This window comes from Geotrypetes seraphini, chromosome 9 (assembly GCF_902459505.1).
Source record: "Geotrypetes seraphini chromosome 9, aGeoSer1.1, whole genome shotgun sequence".
Classification (NCBI taxonomy): Eukaryota; Metazoa; Chordata; class Amphibia; order Gymnophiona; family Dermophiidae; genus Geotrypetes; species Geotrypetes seraphini.
The window spans coordinates 127,182,882-127,204,040 of NC_047092.1; the positions used below are offsets into that span (position 1 = coordinate 127,182,882).

At 40.9% G+C, this 21,159-nt stretch overlaps 1 protein-coding gene across 4 annotated transcripts in view; it reads right to left on the reverse strand.

Annotated features, from left to right (window-relative positions):
* SAP130 (Sin3A associated protein 130) overlaps positions 1–21,159 on the reverse strand; it is a 239,210-nt gene that overhangs the window by 114,532 nt on the left and 103,519 nt on the right. For all 4 annotated transcript variants that reach the window (XM_033958364.1, XM_033958365.1, XM_033958367.1 and 1 more), the window contains exon 12: positions 11,091–11,212. In XM_033958364.1, the coding sequence (XP_033814255.1) occupies positions 11,091–11,212 (122 nt within the window). The remainder of the gene's footprint in view (positions 1–11,090; positions 11,213–21,159) is intronic.

Here is a 21,159-nt window from a genome sequence, read left to right on the forward strand (position 1 = left end):
GGAAATTACATTAGATGGAAGGACTTCGGTGGCAGAGGGAAAGAACTAATGGTCTCTAGCAAGGGGGGGGGTCGACGAATCGGTAAGTTCGATTTTTTTTGCCAAAACAAATCAATTAGAATCGATTCACCAGATGTGAATCGATTTGAATCGCGAATTGGGCAGCACTAGTGAATATCATCTAAAACAATTGTTGAGACACTACAGATATCCAGGGAATATGTTGGGTGTATAAATCCACGAGCAGCTGGGTATGCAGAAGCTGTCAGCCAAATGAGTGCCCAAATGTTTCAAAACTGATGAGAAACGATGTTGAGTGGACACTTCCAAATTGATTTTGCAGCATTTTCAGTGAGCTGGTGCCAACTTTTTGGAACATGGTTACAGCACTATGATCCTGAGACAAAACAACAGTCCATGCAATGGCAGGACTCAGGTTCTCCAAGGCCATGGAAATTCAAGACCTAAAAATCAGCAGGAAAAAGGTCATAGCCACAGTGTTTTGGAATCAGGAAAGTGTTGTAACGACTATCTTCCAAGGGGCCAAACAGTTAATATAGAATACTACTGTAACTTGTTGTGCCGATTAAAGGAGACATTGAAAGGAAAAAGGAAAAGGGAAGCAGCGGAAAGGAATTCTCTTTTTGCAAGACAGTGCACCTGCTCACAAGGCTGGCAAAACGATGGATGTTTTGACACAGTTGGGGTTTCAGTATATAGATCATCCACCCTATTCACCAGATCTTGCTCCATCTGACTATTTTCTGTTTCCAAACTATGATAACATGAGAATGAGAACTCCTGTCTAATCCTGGGTCCATTGTTTGGTAAAAAGGTTTTTTATATATTTATATTTGTCACAATAAATTTCGCCTGCATCTTGTACATATCTGCAGTTCCTTTTTTTGTTTGTTCCTGGTTGGTTTTTTCTGCAGACAAGGTTGGACCTTTCCTCCCTTTTTGTTGCTCTGAACTCCTGTCTAATCTTCACTGGCTCCCAGTGATTTCCAGAATCCATTTCAAATGCTCCTGCCTGGCTTTTAAGATCATTCACGGCATCCTTCCTCCCCTAATCCCACTATCCTTTAACTCCTCGAGTCCTGACTCCACCAAACCCGCCCAAAGATATAAACTATCCTTCCCCTCTCTACGAGGTATTCTCTATGCAAGTAAACTGGGAAAATCTCTTCTCTTCAAAATCACAGGTCTCTGGAACGACCTTACTATCCCGTTGCGGAACCTGGGCTCTTTCCAACTATTCCGCAAGCAACTGAAAACTTAGCTCTTCTCTAACATGTCATTCTATTTTCCCCTTACTCTTCCATTATATATAAAAGCTCATGTAAACCTTTTCCTTTCTCTTCTTATATTTTAAGTTCTTGTAAACCATGCCAAGCTCCACTTCTGTGGAGAGGATGCGGTATATAAACTTAAGGTTTAGTTTAGTTTAGAGAATGGTAAAAAAGAAACAGAAGTGCAGCTGCAAAGGTCAAAAATATATATTAGGCATGGATGTTGTTCAAAAATACCATCATGAAAGCCAAGACTAAATATATTCCATGTTTTAAAAAAGGAAGCAAGAAGCCCTCTCTCGCCATTGTTGTTTGCGCTTTTTTAGATCCTTTGATTAGAGAGCTGCAATCTAATGTAGACATTGGCGGCCTCCAGTTGGGAGCCACTCACTTTAAGGTTGCGGCTTTCGCTGATGACCTTCTGGTCTTCTTGACTGATCTGCATCGGTCCCTGTCTACTCTTCTGGAGAGTGTTAGGGAGTATGGGGATTTTTCTGGTTTTGCTTTGAATCTGAAGAAATCAGAGGCGCTGGCCTCGTCTGCACACCGTCGCAGGCCTTGGGGTGGGGCTTTTCCGTTGCAATGGGCTGAGTCATCTTTTCGCTACTTGGGGATCCAACTATCTATGCATGTTTGGGAGCTGTACCGGTTGAATGTTGATCACTTGATTTCCACTACTAGATCCATTCTGGCTTCCTGGCGCGGTTTGCTGCTCTCGCTGATGGGGAGAGTGCACCTCTTCCGGATGATTCTGTTCCCTTAGTGGCTCTATGTTTTACAGATGCTTCCTCTGGGTCTCTTGCAGAGGGACATTTGGGCCTTCTACTCTTTGTTATCTAAGTTCTGTTGGGGGGGGGGGGGTAGGAAGCCTAAGTTGCGCTGGCATTTGCTGTTGGGACCTAGGGAACAGGGTAACTCTGGGGTGCCAAATATTGCGCTTTATAATCAGGCTTGTTTGATACAACTTGTCTGGGATTGGGTTTTGGGCACTGCTCTTTACACTGACACCTCTCTGGAGCGAGACTACTTTTATCCCGTTCATCTCTTATCGCGTCTCCATGCTCGCTTGGCAGAGGTACCTGCTACTCATAGACGCAATGTCTTGTTTAGACCGCTTTGGGAAATGTGGCAGCGGCTCCTAACGCTGTGGTGTCAGGACCCCCAGGTTAGTGTTCTGCTGCCTCTGACTAATAATCTCTCTTTCTTTGGATTTTGCACTTCGGTTTTGCACCTTTCTGGGGGGGAGGGGGCGGTCTCCTTTTTTCATATACAACTTGGTGCCTTTGGGCCCCCTCGGGATCTCTCCTCTGTTTTGGAGGCTTTTGGGGAGGGAGCTTGGGGCGGATCTATTGCTCCACGCTCTTAAATGTATCCCAGCTCTGGTACATAATGCTGACCTCTGAGAGTGCCACTATAGAACCCTGTTACAAGCCTATACCTCCCAGAGTCAGGCCTATCACATGGGTTGTATGGATACCCAGTACTGTCTTACTTGTCTCACTGAAGTGAATTCTTATTTCCATGGTTTTGGCTTTGTGAGAGTATTCAGAGTTTCTGGGAGAATCTGGCTTCCTTCCTGCGAGGCCTGTTACATGTTCCAGTCCCCCTATCTGCGCTTCATATGCTCTTTGCCCATTTTCCTATGTTTTCAGTCTATACCTATATGCTGAAAAATAGTTTTTAAGCAAATGTTATATATTGGCAAAAAAGTATATTTTGAATTTTTGGGTGGCTGATAATCCTCCTTCCTTTCGGTATTGGAGGAACAAATTACATGAATTTATGGGATAGGAGGCCCAAATGGCCTATTCTTCTCGCTGCAGAAGCAGACTTTGTCCATGTCCTCTTGGGGGATCCCCTTCTTGTACACCCCTACAGTCAAAAATTTTATTGTCTGCTGTTTTGCCTTTGTTATGTGGTTCTTTGTTGTTAATAAAACAGATTTAAACATAAAAAATAAAACTGTGGAACACGTAGACAAACATAATTTAATGAGACAGAATTCAACATGGGTTTAGCCGAAGGAGATCTTGCCTCACCAATTTGCTTGACTTCTTTGAAGGTGTGAATAAACATGTGGATAAAGGTGAGCTGGTTGATGTAGTGTATTTATTTATTATTATCGAAAAATAATGCAATTAAAAACAGCTAACTTATATAGCAGGTAATAGAAATTTAAATTATCTATAATGTCCAGTATGTCTCATCCCTCCCATCCCATCCTCCAACCCCCCTCCCCCACCCCCTGATGGAAGGATGTGTGCAGGAGATTCATAAAAATTGGGCAAAAGATTATATATCAAAGATCAATTGGGACTATCATTTTGGGATTTACTCCAAACTTCATATGCACTCCATATGGTGTTATAATTCTGTAGCTGATTTCTCCGAAGAACAGTTAATTTAGACATCTGTTGTATATATTGAACTTTAGCCAATAATACTCGTAACCCTGGTAGATCTAATTGTTTCTAGGCAGATGCCAGGACAAGTCGGGCTGCTGTTATTATCAAATGTATCCATTTCTGATATTTCAACAGACAGCACTCCATAGTTTTAGGAATCAAAACACCTAATACTTCCTCAATGAAGGAAATTACTTTATCCCAATAAATCTGTACTTTAGCACAATACTACCAAATATGTTCAAAAGTGCCTATTTCTCTCCATCCTCTCCAACATTTATCCGATCCATTCCCATACATGGCTCGTAATCGTGCTGGTGTATAGTACCAACAAAAAAGCATCTTATATCCATTCTCTATCATGTTACTGGCTATATTACCATATAAAAGAGAGTGCAATATTTTAAACCATTCCTTTTCAGAATAAGTTTTACCTATGATCTTTTCCCAACTACATCTATATTTCTAAGGGGGATGAAGATGCTCCAATAGTGCGTTATATAATCTAGAGATACTTCCTCTCCCACTCTCTTTTATCATAGTCTTCCCCAAATCTGACTGTTGAACAACAACTAATTCTTTTAAAGCCACTTTTCTGATAAAACTGTCAATTTGTCTATAGTAGAATAAATCACTTGATGCAAGGCTATATTCTTCTTTCAATAATTCAAAGGGGACAATTTTCCCATCTTCCAGCAATTGGCCTAATATTTTAAGACCTTTTTCCCCCAAAGATGAAAGGCCACATCAACTTCTCCTGGAGTAAAATTGAGCATATATATAATAGCTGCCCCATAAAGTATTTTTTATCCCCGTAACATCGCCTGTGTATCTGGATCCACAACTCAAGAGTGTGTCGTATTACACATAAGCACATAAGCAATGCCTCTGCCGGGTCAGACCTGAGGTCCATCGTGCCCAGCAGTCCGCTCACGCGGCGGCCCAACAGGTCCAGAACCTGCGTAATAATCCTCTATCTATACCCCTCTATCCCCTTTTCCAACAGGAAATTGTCCCATCCTTTCTTAAACCCCAGTACCGTACTCTGCCCTATTACATCTTCTGGAAGCGCATTCCAGGTGTCCACCACCCGCTGAGTAAAGAAAAACTTCCTAGCATTTGTTTTGAATCTATCCCCTTCTAATTTTTCCGAATGCCCTCTTGTTCTTTTATGTTTTGAAAGTTTGAAGAATCTGTCTCTCTCCACTTTCTCTATGCCCTTCATGATCTTGTAGGTCTCTATCATGTCTCCTCTGAGTCTCCGCTTTTCCAGGGAGAAGAGCTCCAGCTTCTCCAATCTTTCAGTGTATGAAAGGTTTTCCATGCCCTTAATCATTCGTGTCGCTCTCCTCTGGACCCTCTCAAGTATTGCCATATCCTTCTTAAGGTGCGGTGACCAATACTGAACACAGTACTCCAGGTGCGGGCGCACCATTGCCCGATACAACGGCAGGATGACTTCTTTTGTTCTGGTCGTAATACCATTTTTAATAATACCCAACATTCTGTTCGCCTTCTTCGCGGCTGCTGCGCATTGCGTCGTTGACTTCATTGTTGTATCCACCAGTACACCCAAATCTCTTTCAAGGTTACTTCCCTCTAATACTAATCCCCCCATTTGGTAGCTGAACATCGGGTTCTTTCTCCCTATATGCATGACCTTGCATTTCCCTACATTGAATTTCATCTGCCATTTATTCGCCCACTCCTCCAGTTTGCTTAGGTCCCTTTGTAGGTCCTCACACTCTTCCGTAGTTCTGACCCTTCTACAGAGTTTAGTGTCATCCGCAAATTTTATAACTTCACATTTCGTCCCCGTTTCCAGGTCATTAATAAATACATTGAACAGCAGCGGTCCAAGTACAGACCCCTGCAGAACTCCACTCGTGACTTTCCTCCAGCCCGAGTAGTGACCCTTCACTCCAACCCTCTGTCTCCTGCCTGCCAACCAGTGTTTGACCCATCTGTGTACGTCCCCTTCCACCCCGTGGTTCCACAGCTTCCTAAGTAACCGCTCATGGGGTACCTTGTCAAAGGCCTTTTGGAAGTCAAGGTAGATGATGTCTACAGGTTCCCCTTTGTCCAAATGGCTGTTTACCCCCTCGAAGAAGTGCAGTAAGTTTGTTTGGCACGATCTTCCCTTGCAGAAGCCATGTTGGCTCGCTTTCATCAGCCCATTTTTTTCGATGTGCTCACAGATGCTGTCCTTTATCAGTGCTTCTACCATCTTGCCTGGAACCGATGTCAAACTTACCGGCCTATAGTTTCCCGGGTCTCCTCTTGACCCCTTTTTAAAGATAGGTGTAACATTTGCTATCTTCCAGTCCTCCGGTATCTCTCCAGTTTTCAAGGATAGGTTGCAAACTCGTTGGAGTATTTCTGCTATCTCATTTCTTAGTTCTTTTAGTACCCTAGGGTGGATTCCGTCTGGGCCTGGTGATTTGTCGCTTTTCAATCTATCTATCTGTTGGAGGACATCCTCATGGCTCACCTCTATTGCCGACAGTTTTTCTTCTTGATCACCATGGAAGATCACGTCGGGTTCCGGTACATTGGATGTGTCCTCGCTTGTGAAGACTGACGAGAAGAATTTGTTTAACCTGTCAGCTACCTCTTTTTGCTCCTTTATCACTCCCTTTTTATCTCCATCATCCAACGGTCCTACTTCCTCCCTCTCCGGTTTCTTCCCCTTAACATATCTGAAGAATGATTTGAAGTTTTTTGCCTCCCTGACCAGTCTCTCTTCGTATTCTCTTTTCGCTCTCCTAACCACTTGGTGACATTCTCTTTGGCCTTTCCTGTGTTCATCCCAGTTTTCCCCAGTCTGGTCCTTTTTCCATTTCCGGAATGATTTTTTTTTGTCTCCTATCGCTTTCTTCACCTCATTGTTTATCCATGCGGGGTCTTTTGTTCGGTTTTTTTTGCACCCTTTTCTAAATATGGGGATGTACATATGTTGTGTTTCTTGCACTGTGCCCTTGAATAGAGACCAGGCTTGCTCTACAGTTTCTGTTTTCCTTGAGCTGTTTCTAAGTTTTTTTCTTACCATTGCTCTCATAGCATCATAGTTCCCTTTCTTGAAGTTGAGCGTTGTCACTGTGGTTCTTTTCCCTTTTGTTGTACTTACTCCTAATTTGTACTGGATCATGTTGTGATCACTGTTTCCCAGTGGCCCTACTACTTCCACTTCTTTTGCAGGTCCCCCTAATCCGTTGAGGATTAGGTCAAGAGTGGCATCTCCTCTTGTTGGTTCCTTGACAAGCTGATCCATAAAGCAGTCCCTCACAGCCTCTAAGAATTCTGTTTCCCTCGCACAGTTTGAGTTTCCAATACTCCAGTTTATCCCGGGGTAGTTGAAATCTCCCATTACTGTCACATTCCTGTTGTTGCCTTCCCGCCTCAATTCTGCCACCAGATCTTTGTCGTTTGCTTCCGTTTGTCCAGGTGGACGATAGTATAGACCCAATCTTATGTCAAGGCCACCTTTTCCTGGTAATTTGACCCATAATGACTCCAGTCCTTCCGCCTTTGGTTCTATATCCACTCCGGACGAGGGAATGGTGTCTTTTATGTAGGTCTTTTACAGGGTTAGACTTCTTAGCTATTACGGAAAGCTGTGAGAATTGGAGCCAGGGTATCATCCACAGTGAGAGTGCTCCCAATATGTCCTGTTCCATACATACCCAAGATTTTCCACTGTCCCATTTCCAGTTAACTAAGTATCATAACTGAGCTGCTTGATAATAATATTGAAATTGTGGTACTGCCATTCCTCCCAGTTTTCTAGGTTGGTACATCATAGCTCGAGAAATTCTTGGGGTCTTATGGTGCCAAATAAAAGTGAATATCTTCCGTTCTAACTGTAAAAAGAATTTTTTAGGTAAAGGGATCGGTAAGGCTGAAAAGAGGTATAACAACCTCGGGAGCACTACCATCTTTATTGTTTATATTCTTCCCAGCCAAGAGATGTTTAAGTGTTTCCATCTTTCAATATCCTGCCAAATCACTTTCAAAAGAGGGGGATAATTAGCAGCATATAGCAATTCTACATGTTTTGTTAAATTGATCCCCAAATATCATAATGATTATTGTGCCCATTTAGATGATGTAGTGTATTTAGATTTTCAGAAAGCTTTTGATAAAGTTCCTCATGAGAGGCTCCTGAGAAAATTAAAGAGTCATGGGATAGGTGGCAAAGTTAAGTTGTGGATTAGGAATTGGTTATCGAACAGAAAACAGAGGGTAGGGTTAAATGGTTATTTTTCTCAATGGAGAGAGTAAACAGTGGAATGTCGCAGGGGTTTGTACTGGGACCAGTGCTATTTAACTTATTTATAAATGATCTGGAAATTGGAACGACGAGTGAGGTGATTAAATTTGCAGATGACACTAAACTGATCAAAGTTGTTAAAACACATGCGGATTGTGAAAAATTGTAGGCAGACCTTAGGAAATTAGAAGACTGGGCGTCCAAGTGGCAGATGAAATTTAATGTGGACAAAGGCAAAGTGATGCACATTGGGAAGAATAACCCAAAATGCTAGGGTCCACCTTGGGGGTTAGCATCCAAGAAAAGGATCTGGGTGCCATCGTAGACAATACGATGAAACCTTCCACCCGATGTGCGGTAGCGGCTAAAAAAGCAAATGGGATGCTAGGAATTATTAAAATAAGGATGGTTAACAAGACTAAAAATGTTATAATGCCCCTGTATCACTCCATGGTGCGACCTCATCTGGAGTATAGCGTTTAATTCTGGTCTCCTTATCTCAAGAAACATATAGTGGCACTAGAAAAGGTTCAAAGAAGAGCGTCCAAGATGATAAAGGGGATTAACTCCTCTCATAAGAGAAAAGATTAAAAATATTAGGGCTCTTCAGCTTGGAAAAGAGACGGCTGAGGGGAGTAATGATTGAAGTCTACAAAATCCTGAGAGGAGCAGAACGGGTACAAGTGGATTGATTTTTCACTGTCAAAAATTACAAGGACTAGGGGACACTTGAAGTTACAAGGATATACTTTTAAAACCAATAGGAGGAAATATTTTTTCACTAAGATTATAGTTAAGCTCTGGAAAGCATTGCCAGAGGTTGAGGTAAGAGCGGATAGTGTAGCTGGTTTTAAGATAGGTTTGGACAATTTCCTGGAGGAAAAGTCCATAGTCTGTTATTGAGAAAGACATGGGGGAAGCCACTGCTTGCCCTGGATCGGTAGCATGGAATGTTGCTACTCCTTGGGTTTTGGACAGGTATTGGGGACCTGGATTGGCCACCGTTGAGAACGGGCTACTGGGCTTGATGAACCACTGGTCTGACCTAGTAAGGCTATTCTTTTGTTTTTATCACAAGGGATGTTTGTCAAATGCAAGATTCTAATTAGGAAAGCGAAGAGAGACCTTGAAAAGAAGATTGTGCTGAAGCAAAAACACATTATAAAAGCTTTTTTAGGTATATTAAAAGAAAGAAGCTGGGAAGAGAATCAGTTGGACTGCTAGACGACCGAGTGATAAAAGGGGCTCTCAGGGAAGACAAAGCCACAGTGGAGAGAGTAAATGAATCCATTGCCTCGGTCTTCACCAAGGAAGATGTGGGAGAGTTAATGGTGCCAGAAATGGTATTCAATTCTTATGAATCAGAGAAACTCAAACAAATCTCTGTAACACTAGATGATGTAATAGGTCAATTTGATAAATTGAACTATAGCAAATCGCCTGGACCAGATGGTATACATTCCAGAGTGCTGATAGAATTGAAAAATGAATTTGCAGAACTATTGTTAGTCATTTGTAATTTTTCTCTAAAATCCAGCTTAGTACCAGAAGAACTTAACAATAGCTTTACCGAGTCAGAGCAATGGTCCATCAAGCCCAATAGCCCGTTCTCACGGTGGCCAATCCAGGTCACTAATACCTGGCCAAAACCCAAAGAGTAGCAACATTCCATGCTACCGTTCCCATGTCTTAATAACAGACTATGGACTTTTCCTCCAGGAAGACTGGAGGGTGGCAATGTGATGACGATTTTTAAAAAAGGTTCCAGAGAGGATCTGTGAAATTATAGATTGGTGAGTCCAACGTCGGTGCCAGGCAAAATGATAGAGACGATTATAAAGAACAAAATGACAGAAATAAGCATATAGGAGTTTCAAATTGCAAAGTTTTTCCATTCTTGAGCAGTTGTGTAAAGTTTTGTTGAAAAGATTTGTTTAATCATCCTATTAACCCAGTAATTCTAAAGCAATTGATACTGATATTGATAAGGGTACATTAAGCATTGGTTGTGTTGGGTGTCAAGGTGTTGGGAACCTCAGAGGCATGCCTCAGAGGAAACACCAACTGTAGTGATGGCGATCTGACATTTCTGCATCGATGCTTAGAATGCATCGTTAGAGATGATGCCTGAGACGATGCTGATACATGCTTTGAAGGGGCGATATGTATGCTTCTTAGCTTTTTTACGAGGTTCCCCTGATGATGGAAGTTCCCTCTACTAATGAAGTGGTGGAATGGATGGTCGATGCAGCTGGTGCTGGAATAGCATGTGGCCATACTCGATGTTTCCTGGCTTTAATTGACTTCTTCTGCATACAACAGCAGAGCATGTATGAAATATCACAATGATCATGGCCTAGGCACTGAACACACCAATTGTGTGGGTCTATACCCGATATGGTCCTTTGGCTGAATGCACTGCTTGAAGCTGCTAGGGAGCCTTAGACACCGATGGAAAAACTGCCAATGATCTATAGCCCAGAGAGGTCAAGTAGGTGGAATGCTGAAAAAATGTCGAAGCTCCTGGCCTGGAAATAGGCTGAACAGAGCATAAAGGCCCAAAATGCGAAACTGGTTAAAAAAAACAAAACATAACCAAAGCTTAAAAATTTTCTAGCCAAATGGCAGGAAAATAAAATAAATCTATGACTAAAATGAAAAAAAAAAAAAATGACATGAAGGCACAAAAAAGAGAAAATGTTTGACGCACTTAGAAAGACTCTAAATCACAGCTTCTCAGCTCCAAGGAAATCTGAAAACTGATGGTCCTTCGAGCCAATTTCAGGTGGGAAGGCACCAGCATGCGCATGGTATGGGCAGCTTTAATGTTTTAAAGTGACAGTATACTTTTTGACTGTCTATGCCGGGTTCTGTGGATGACAACACCTACATGTGAGAATATAATGCTTGCTTGTCCTTGAAGAACCTATGCCTGGATTGGTCTGGAGGGATGTTAAGGAACAGAATTTCAGTTTTAAAAGTCTAAGTATATAGTGCCCTCTAATTTGTCTACAAGTCTAGTGACTGCCTCTTGTATATCTTGGTTCCAGAGATACACACAGCATAGAATGGAAACTAACACAGTAGAAACAAGTCAGTCTGAAATGACATAAGATTTCTTACCTGGGTATTGTCTGATAGTAGAGACAGAACTGGTGATTGGAGTATAGGTGTGTGCAGCCAGTGGATAAGCTGAAGGTGGATATGTTGGTAAGAAGTATTGGAACTGAACTGGGACAGGCTGCCTAGGAAGGAAGACAGATAAAATCAAACTGCAGATTCCAACGGATCTCAATACCCTATCTCAATTTCCACGCTTTCCCTCGCTAAAATATAATAAATCCCTTTCTCTAATTTCCCAAAATTACTTCACATAACTTAATCTAATTAAATCCCATCTCCAACAAAGCAATCCTCATAGAAAACAAAAATTTTAACCTACAATTAAACATCTCCTCATTGCAGACTGAGATGACAAAACCAAATTATTGACTGGGTTTGTCTGGAAGGCTTCTAGTACAATATCAGGAAAATCCAAACAGAAACAAGGAAGCTCATAGCTGGCTCTATTTTATAGGTTGCCTGCTCCTTATTCTGACTTGGTTGGTACAGCAGGTCAATAATGGCAGGATACTATTTGGAAAGGCCTAAAGGGGCGGAGATTTGATGATCAGGTAACAGCCACACTGGCATTGGTGTGGTTTTGTCACTAGATATGACAGGAACTGTGTATGAATGAATAGGGGATCTTACATGCTCATCCATAAGGGAAGGTAGAATATGAGTGGAGGAAGATGATCTTAGATAAAGAAGCAATATCCTATGGAAGATTAGGTTCTTACCTCGATAATCTCCTTTCTGTTATAAGACATAGGATTCTGTACTGAAGCTGTTATCCTCCTCTAGTTGCAAACTTTGGAGAAGGGTGTCACTTACATCTCTCAACTCAAACCCTTTACTAGTGGAGAATAGCTCCCTCTTTAAGTACTAAAGCAATCTAACTCCACTAAAACTGAAGAAAAGAGAAAGAGGGGTCCGGGGTCTTCCCGGGAGACAACATACCTTTCTGTTCTGCTCTGTAACACATGAAAAAAGAACAATTATCAACAGGAACTCGCAACTATAGTATTCATGAACCAACCTACTGTGTGCAACTAGCACTATTGCATAAGAAACTTCAAGGTTCAATAAAAACAGTGTTGCTTTTAATAAACTCTATATGCTTATTCAACTGACAGTGGAAGACGTCCCGCGACAGACCCTAGGAATGTCTAAGGCAGTAATCGGGCGAATTGTAAATCTGTACAGGGCAGGCCGCATAGAATCCTATAACAGATAGTAGATTATCGAAGTAAGAACCTAATCTTCCATTCTGTTGCAAAGATGTAGGGTTCTGTACTGAAGCTGACACACGAAAGCAATGAGGAGACAGATGAGCCTGCCTGCAGCCCCGAGGATCCAAATGTGGCATCCTCTAGAGCCAAAAAACCATCTCCACAAGTATAAATATAAAGTTAAGTTAAATAAATGAGTGTATTTATAAAAAATCCTAAGTAAAGTGATTTATGTGATTTAAAGATATGAAGTGCCCTCTTCCTGACGACGCTGTTGCGAAACTCGAGTCGAAGGGAGGCCAGCTTTTAATAGAACACGGGGGTGTTTAGAGCGTTCACATTACACTGAATTGAATGAACTAATTTAAACGTTGTACCACTGCTGTCGATCTGCCTCCAATTCCGAGTTAGCTTTGCTTGAATCGGATAAGTAAAGAAAGTAAAATTATTCAATGGCATGTTATAGTACATTCACAATACTACGGATGGCAATGAGAGGGACTGTATAGTGCAATGATAGTCCCTCATTACAACCAGCTTTGGTACATTTGATGGTACTATTGCACTTTTTGGTTGGTGACTGAGCACTTTATGACTTCATTAAAGCACTTTGTGCACTTTACTTAGGATTTTGTATAAATACACTTTTTTTTTCCTATTCTTTATTCATTTTTCCATCTTCCACCAAGTATACAATATTACATAAATTGAATCATACACATCATTTGAAATTCTTTCTAATATCATCTAAATACATAAATTTACCCTCTCCCCCACCCTCCCTTTTCACAGATATTATAATCTAAATTCAATATATATATGCTATATTCACAAATATTGATTAAACCTATATTATAACTATATACCCTCTCCCATAATTATAATTATACTTTCAATGTAAAAAGGTGTCTAATCATTACAATAAGTTGTCAATGGCCCCCAAATCTTATTAAATTATTATAATTCCCTTTTTGTATAGCAATTATTCTTTCCATCTTATATATATGGCATAATGAATTCCACCAGAAGGTGTAATTAAGTCTTGTGTAATTTTTCCAATTTCTGGTGATATGTTGAATGGCGACTCCTGTCATTATTAATAAAAGTTTATTATTGTTTGATGAAATTTGACCTTTTTTTTCTCATTGACATTCCAAATAGGATTGTATCATATGATAAAGCTTCATGGTTTTCTAATAAAGAATTAATTTGTGACCAAATTGATTTCCAGAAGGCCATGATAGAAGGACAAAAGAATAATAAATGATCTAAAGTCCCTGCTTCCAGATTACAATGCCAGCATCTATTAGACTTAGAGCTATCCAACTTTTGTAATCTAACTGGGGTCCAAAATGCTCTATGTAACAAAAAGAACCAAGTTTGTCTCATAGATGCAGACACTGTACATCTCATTCTCCAAGACAAATTGGTGGCCATTGAGATGCAGAAATCTGATGCTTAATCTAAATGCTCCAAATGTCTCTAAGATCAGTCTTTAGTTTTTTATTTATAAATCCAGATATCAATTTATACCACTGTACGGTCATTTGAAAGCATAAAAATTCCAGACTATATTGACTATTAAGATTTTTTCCATTCAGGGAACCCCTCCTGAATAGCCTGCTTCAGCTGTAACCATTTAAAACTTTGTGATTTGTTTAGACCATATTTATGTTGCAGCTGTGAAAAATCAAGCAGTTTACCATTTAAAATAACATCACTTAAAGTCCGTATACCTACAATAATCCAATGCTTCCATACAATTTTAAAACCGCCAACTTGAATCTTGGAGTTTAGCCATAAAGATTGATTTGTTGATTTATGTACTGGGTTTGGACTAAAATTGCTGACATAACGCAAAGTTTTCCATGTATCTACCAATATTCTATTCTCTTTATACTTCCTAGGCATTTTAATACTAAGAACATGAGATTAATTTATAGGAAACATGAGTCGCCATTCCAAATATAACCAATCTGGGATATTTTCCATGAGCTCTGGGAGGACCCGATACATACCCTGACATAAAATATAGGCTTGATGATACCTATAAAAGTTTGGAAAAAATACCCCACCCTCTGCAAATGATTTTTGTAAAGATACTAAGGCAATTCTAGGCATTTTACCCAGCCAAACAAATTTTGTAAGAATACCATTTAACTTTTTATAAAAGGACCCTTGAAAAAAAACTGGTATCATACTCATTTGATAACAAACAATAGACAATATCATCATGTTAATAGTTTGGACTCTCCCCCACCAAGAAAGATGTAAAGGATTCCATTGCTCACACATTTCTGTTACTTTTTTTAAATAAAAATTTATCATTCTCTTTCATTGTGTCTTCTATTGTGTTTTTTATTCTAATACCTAAATATTTTATTCCATCTTCTTTCCATACAAATGAGAATGAATCAAATAAACCTTTGGTACAATGCACATTAAGTGGAATAATTTTTGACTTGCTCCAATTTATCTTATATCCTGAAAATTTTCCAAATTTCTCAATCAACTCAAGCAAACATGGAATGGTAGTCTCTGGATTTCTCAAATAAAGCAGTATATCATCTGCATATGCAGAGATTTTATGTTCCCAATCTGTACGAGGAATACCCTTTATCCCCTTCGCTTGTTGAATGGTTAATAACAAGGGTTCTAAAACAATATCAAAAAGCAAAGGAGATAAGGGACATCCTTGTTTAACCCCCCTCTGCAAACTAAAACGCTCTGAAAAATTATCATTAATGTATAATCTTGCAGCAGGGGAGCTATACAACACTTGAATCATTTGTATAAATCCTGAACCTATACCAAACCAATGTAATGCTTGATACATGAAAGTTCATTCAACTCGATCAAATGCTTTCTCCACATCTAATGAGACAGAGAAAGCTGGATCATTTATGGCTTTTGTTAAATTTAACATATGAAAAGCCAATCTAGTATTGTTAGAAGAATGTCTCTTAGCAACAAATCCTGTTTGGTGCATATCAGTAATAAAAGGGAGAGCCTTAGTCAATCGTAAAGCCAATATCTTAGCTAAAAGTTTTCCATCAACATTGATTAACGAGAAGGCCTGTAGTTTGAAACCAAAGTGGGATCTTTGTTTGGCTTTGGTAAAACTATTTTTAATGATTCTGCCATAGTACCTGTAATACAACCTTTAGTCAGTTGAAACTGATATAAATTTAATAAATAAGGTAATAAGGTACTTTGAAATGATTTATAAAACTCTACTGTGAAACCATCACCACCTGGAGCGGATCCAACTCTAAGAGACTTCAATGCTGTTTCTAATTCTTTTAGTGATATAGGCTCTTCTAAACTTCTTTTTATATGTTCAGGAACCTTCGGTCCAATAATTAAATTCAAAAATTCTAAACCATCTTTTTCCCTATCTCCATAAGGCTCAGAAGAATATAGATCTTTATAAAAACTTAGAAATTGACTTAAAATATTTCCAATTTTAGTATGTGTCTCTCCATTTTCATCCTTTATTGCTATAATTTTTGTTCTTCTTTTCTTTAAGATAATTTGCCAATAATCTTCCTGCCTTATTTGAGTTACCATAATACTGAGTTTGTTGGGAAAACAAATCTTTCCTTATGAACTTAGAAGATATCTCATTATATTTGCCTTTTGCTTTTAGTAAAGCCTGTAATGTATTATACTCCCATTTATCAACTAATTTATTTTCTAAATGTTTAATTTCTTTATAAAATTGTTTTTTAAGTTGCTTTCTAATATAAGCTGAATATGAAATAATATTACCTCATGGTAGCCTTAAAAGCATCCCATAACGTTTCTATGTTAATATCTTCTGAAGTATTAAGTTTTCAAGAATTCAATCATTTTTAATTTAAATTCTTCAAAGAAATTTGAATCCGCAATCAAAGTATTATCAAATCTCCAAACAGACTTACAATACTCCTGCTCATCTACCTGTAATTCAGTCCATACTCCAGCATGATCAGATAAAATAATAGGATCTATGATGGCTTTTGTCACTCGCTGAACTATTTGATTTGAGACAAAAATATAATCTATTCTTGAAAAAGACTTATGAACCTGTGAACAAAAGGAAAATTCCCGTTCATTAAAATGAAGTATACGCCAAATATCTATTAAATTACAAGATTGTGCCAAATTATCTAACCCTAATGATTTCATAATTTTACTTGGTTTTTTATCCATTAATGGATCCATTACAGCATTGAAATCTCCAGCCACTATTAAATTAGAAGTAGCCAGTGGGAGTAGTAATTGTTGTAGATTCTTTAAAAATTCCATTTGATTCGTATTTGGGGCATACACATTGAACAGTTCCAGGGTAGTATTTCCCATGCTCATTTTTACATGTACCCACCTACCCAAAGGATCCGAATCAATTATCTGAAAATTAGCTGAACATTTTTTATTTATTAATATGGCAACCCCTGCTTTCTTGCCAACTGCAGGAGTAAAAAAATTTTGTCGAACCCAACCCCCTTCCAGCTTTCTATATGGAGGATGAGCCCAAAACTCCCATACCTTCTTCCTGTGTCCCATGGCCACTCTTCTAAAGATAAAACTGTGCAAAAATTCAGGGGCAGATTGGCCCGAGGAATCCATAACAGGTGATCCCTGTTCAAATGAGGAGTTTTATAAATACACTTATTTATTTAACTTAACTTTATATTTAGACTTGTGGAGATTTTTTTGATTATTTATGATCCAACACAAGTTATGAAAGTAGTTGCTCCTTGAGTTTTTTTAGTATCCTCTAGAGCAGGGGTGTCAAAGTCCCTCCTCGAGGGCCGGAATCCAGTCGGGTTTTCTGGATTTCCCCAATGAATATGCATTGAAAGCAGTGCATGCAAATAGATCTCATGCAGATTCATTGGGGAAATCCTGAAAACCTGACTGGATTCTGGCCCTCGAGGACCGACTTTGACACCTGTGCTCTAGAGCCACCACATCCACTCTCTAGAACCTTGTATGGAGAGAAGACTAAGTAGCTATTCTACAGATTTCATCAGGTGTATATCAAGGATATGGCAATACTTGAGAGGGTCCAGAGGAAAGCGACACGAATGATTAAGGGCATGGAAAACCTTTCATACACTGAAAGATTGGAGAGGCTGGAGCTCTTCTCCCTGGAAAAGCGGAGACTCAGAGGAGACATGATAGAGACCTACAAGATCATGAAGGGCATAGAGAAAGTAGAGAGAGACAGATTCTTCAAATTTTCAAAACATAAAAGAACAAGAGGGCATTCGGAAAAATTGGAAGGGTTTAGATCCAAAACAAATGCTAGGAAGTTTTTCTTTACTCAGCGGGTGGTGGACACCTGGAATGTGCTTCCAGAGGACGTAATAGGGCAGAGTACGGTACTGGGGTTTAAGAAAGGATTGGACAATTTCCTGTTGGAAAAGGGGATAGAGGGGTATAGATAGAGGATTACTGCACAGGTCCTGGACCTGTTGGGCTGCCGCGTGAGCGGACTGCTGGGCACGATGGACCTCAGGTCTGACCCGGCAGAGGCATTGCTTATGTTCTTATGTAACAGCCAGGGACTCTGCTCAAGAGGCAGACAGAGTTCTGGTTGAATATGCTTTGAGAGAGATAGGTGTCTGTTTGCTGCAGGCAATGTAGGAAGAAGAAATTGTCATGCAAATCCATCTAACAATCAAAGCCTTGAAAACTGGCCTGTCTCATCTTGACTGACTGGTCAACACAAAAAGATTGTTGGATACACGTGACTCATTGGTCCTTTCCAGGTGTGAAGGAAAACTCTTCACACCTCAAGTCTCTGCAGAGTCCTGTCCTGTGTAAGCTGATCCTATAGGGTAAAAAGCAGGCAAACAAATCTCTTGCTGGCATGAAAAGCTGAGACCACCTTTAGAAGAAAGGAAGGTACTGTCCGCTGTGAAACACCTTTGGGAAGCCTTCTGAGAATTCCCACTGGTCAGTGACTTACGAGCTGATGTCTGGATATACTTGAAAAAGGCAGTTTGTGCCACCCATGATAGAACACTGGGAGATGGAAAGTTGCTGAGTGTCTAACTTCAACTCACAGTGTGTGTCTGAAAAAACATGTGAAACAGTTGTGGACTTGAAAAGACGGCGCACTGAGGGATCATCACCCCGATCAAGAACAGCCACAGCCTTTCTGAACTCCAGCCCCAGACAGGGGCCCTAAATCATCCAAGGATGCAGCTGAGACTTGAGACAAAAAAAGCCACGGCAAAGGACTTCCAGTCCTGCTCCAATTGGTCACTGACGCTTGGAGTTGGCTTGTTCAGAAGCAGGGATACTCTCCCTGTTCCAGTGCCGCCCCCCCCCCCCGAACCCGTCAAATGGGCTCTCCACAAGAGACTGACAAAGTCTGAAACACCCTGAACAGCTGGCCCCAAGGACCCCTGCAGGACCTGACTGGGGTTTCTGGACCTCTGCCACCTCCACGCGTTTTGCACCCTTGTGACTTGCGACTTCTGAACAGGATTTCATCCCTGTTGTTTGGGCTTTTCGGGGGTTCTCTCGCCCTAGAGAACTATAAGGAGGATGAGCCCAAAACTCCCATACCTTCTTCCTGTGCCCCATGGCCACTCTTCTAAAGATAAAACTGTGCAAAAATGCAGAGGCAGATTGGCCTGAGGAATCCATAACAGGTGATCGCTGGTCAAACAAGGAGTTTTGAGGCAGATGCAAGCTTTTGAAGAAAAGATAGTTAAAAATCCAACATGGCCACAGCCATAAAAATTGCGCCAAAAACAGCCTGTGGGAGCTTCCCAAAAACTCAGAAAAAAGGGCTTTAGAGGTGGAAGAACCCAACTCTACTCCCAGAAACCCTCGTATCTACCTATTTCTGACCTCCACACCCCACCCCACCCCACTCCATTTTCCCCATAGGGAACAATGGGAGTACTCACTGTGGCTTCACTGGTGCTTTTCTGTCAGCTTGCAGGGAAATGATTTCTGCCTCAGAAGATTGGAAAGACAAATCCAGCACTGGAAATCTTTTGGCTGCTGGTCAAAGGGACTCTGACTGAAGACTCCAACCCCTGTAAATCCACACAGTGCCCCACAGCCAACACTCAAGCCTCTGGTAAATCAGCAGGTGAGCAAGCTCCCAGAGGAACAGACCCCAAACTTCTGATGAATCACAGACAGGCTTGCTCCACAGAGAGATAGGACTATGAGCAGCAGACCCACACTCATGGGTTTGCATCCTTTCTCTAGCAGAGTAGCCCCAAGAAGGGGACCTCTGGGAACCAAAGACACAGAAAAGAGTGGACAAGAATACCCCAAAATAATAAAAATGAAGCAAAGCAGATCAGAATACCTATCTACTAGAAAAGATATAAGCAAGGTAAGAACCTAAACTCTTTTTCTAGTACAATAGGTATGTCATTCTGGATGGATGGGATGTACAAAAGCAGTCCCAGAAATCTAGGGCAGGACCACTGCGCAGGCCCATAACATTGAGAACCCAAAGGTGGAGTCCTATTTTGATGTTATATCCACTCTTACACTCTTTACAAAACTTGGAAAATGTATGTAGAGTGGACCAAGTTGCTGTCCTACAAATCTCCTCGGGGGATACCACCCGAGCTTCTGCCCATGCTTCTAGTAGAATAAGCCTTAATAGAAACTGGCGACTGCTTCCCACAAGCAATATATGTGGATGAAATGGCCCTACAGACTCATCTGGAAATCATGGCCTTAGAAGCTTGGGGCTTAGCTGGATTTGTCAGCACAAAGAGATGGTCAGATAGCCTAAAGCGCAGCTCCTGATTGGTAAGGCCTATCTTTAGTACAGGAAGAGGCGGTCGGAGCATACAGCGAGAGATTTCCTTCACTCGCCGGCAATCCGGTTGCCCTCTCCTGCTCAGTCATTCGCGGTCAGAAAATACTGCGAATGACCGGGACCGTGAATTCACAGGGGAGCACTGTAGTATTATTTACAGGGATGGAGAAGTTATCCTGCCGTTGTATCAGGTGATGGTGCGTCCGCATCTGGAGTACTGCGTCCATTATTGGTCGTTGTACCTTAAGAAGGATATGGCGATACTCAAGAGGGTTCAGAGGAGAGCGATACGTTTGATAAAGGATATGGAAAACCTTTCATACACTGAGAGACTGGGGCTCTTTTCCCTGTAAAAGAGGAGAATTAGAGGGGATATCATAGAGACTTACAAGATCATGAAGGGCATAGAGAAAGTAGAGAGGGACAGGTTCTTCAAACTTTCGAAAACTATAAGAACGAGAGGGCATTCAGAAAAGTTGAAAGGGGACAGATTCAAAACCAATGCTAGGAAGTTTTTCTTCACCCAACGGGTTGTGGACACCTGGAATGCGCTTCCCGAGGGCGTGATAGGACAGAGTATGGTATTAGGGTTCAAGAAGGGATTGGACAATTTTCTGAAGGAAAAGAGGATAGAGGAGTACAGATAGAGGACTACTACACAGGTCCTGGACCTGTTGGGCTGCCGCATGAGCGGACTGCTGGGCACAATGGACATCTGGTCTGATCCAGCAGAGGCACTTCTTATGTTCTTATAAATGAGAGGAGTGGAAGATTTAGGAGAAAAGAGGAGCAGCTCAGTCTTAGACATGCTGAGAAAATTGGCTTGGACATTGTCCACAACTGCTATGTGCGCCACTAAGAGAGCTTGAAGATGATGCTCCACCCACTGACACAGCAAGCGGGCTTCCAGCCCAAGCTGGATGCTCTTGGTGCTTCCCTGGCGATTGACATAGGCTACCACAGTAGCATTGGCTGAGAAGACTCAGACCGCTTGTCCTTCCAGATTCTTCTGCAGTTTCTGTAAAGTCAGACGAATGGATCACAGTTCCAGCCTGTTGATTGATCACTT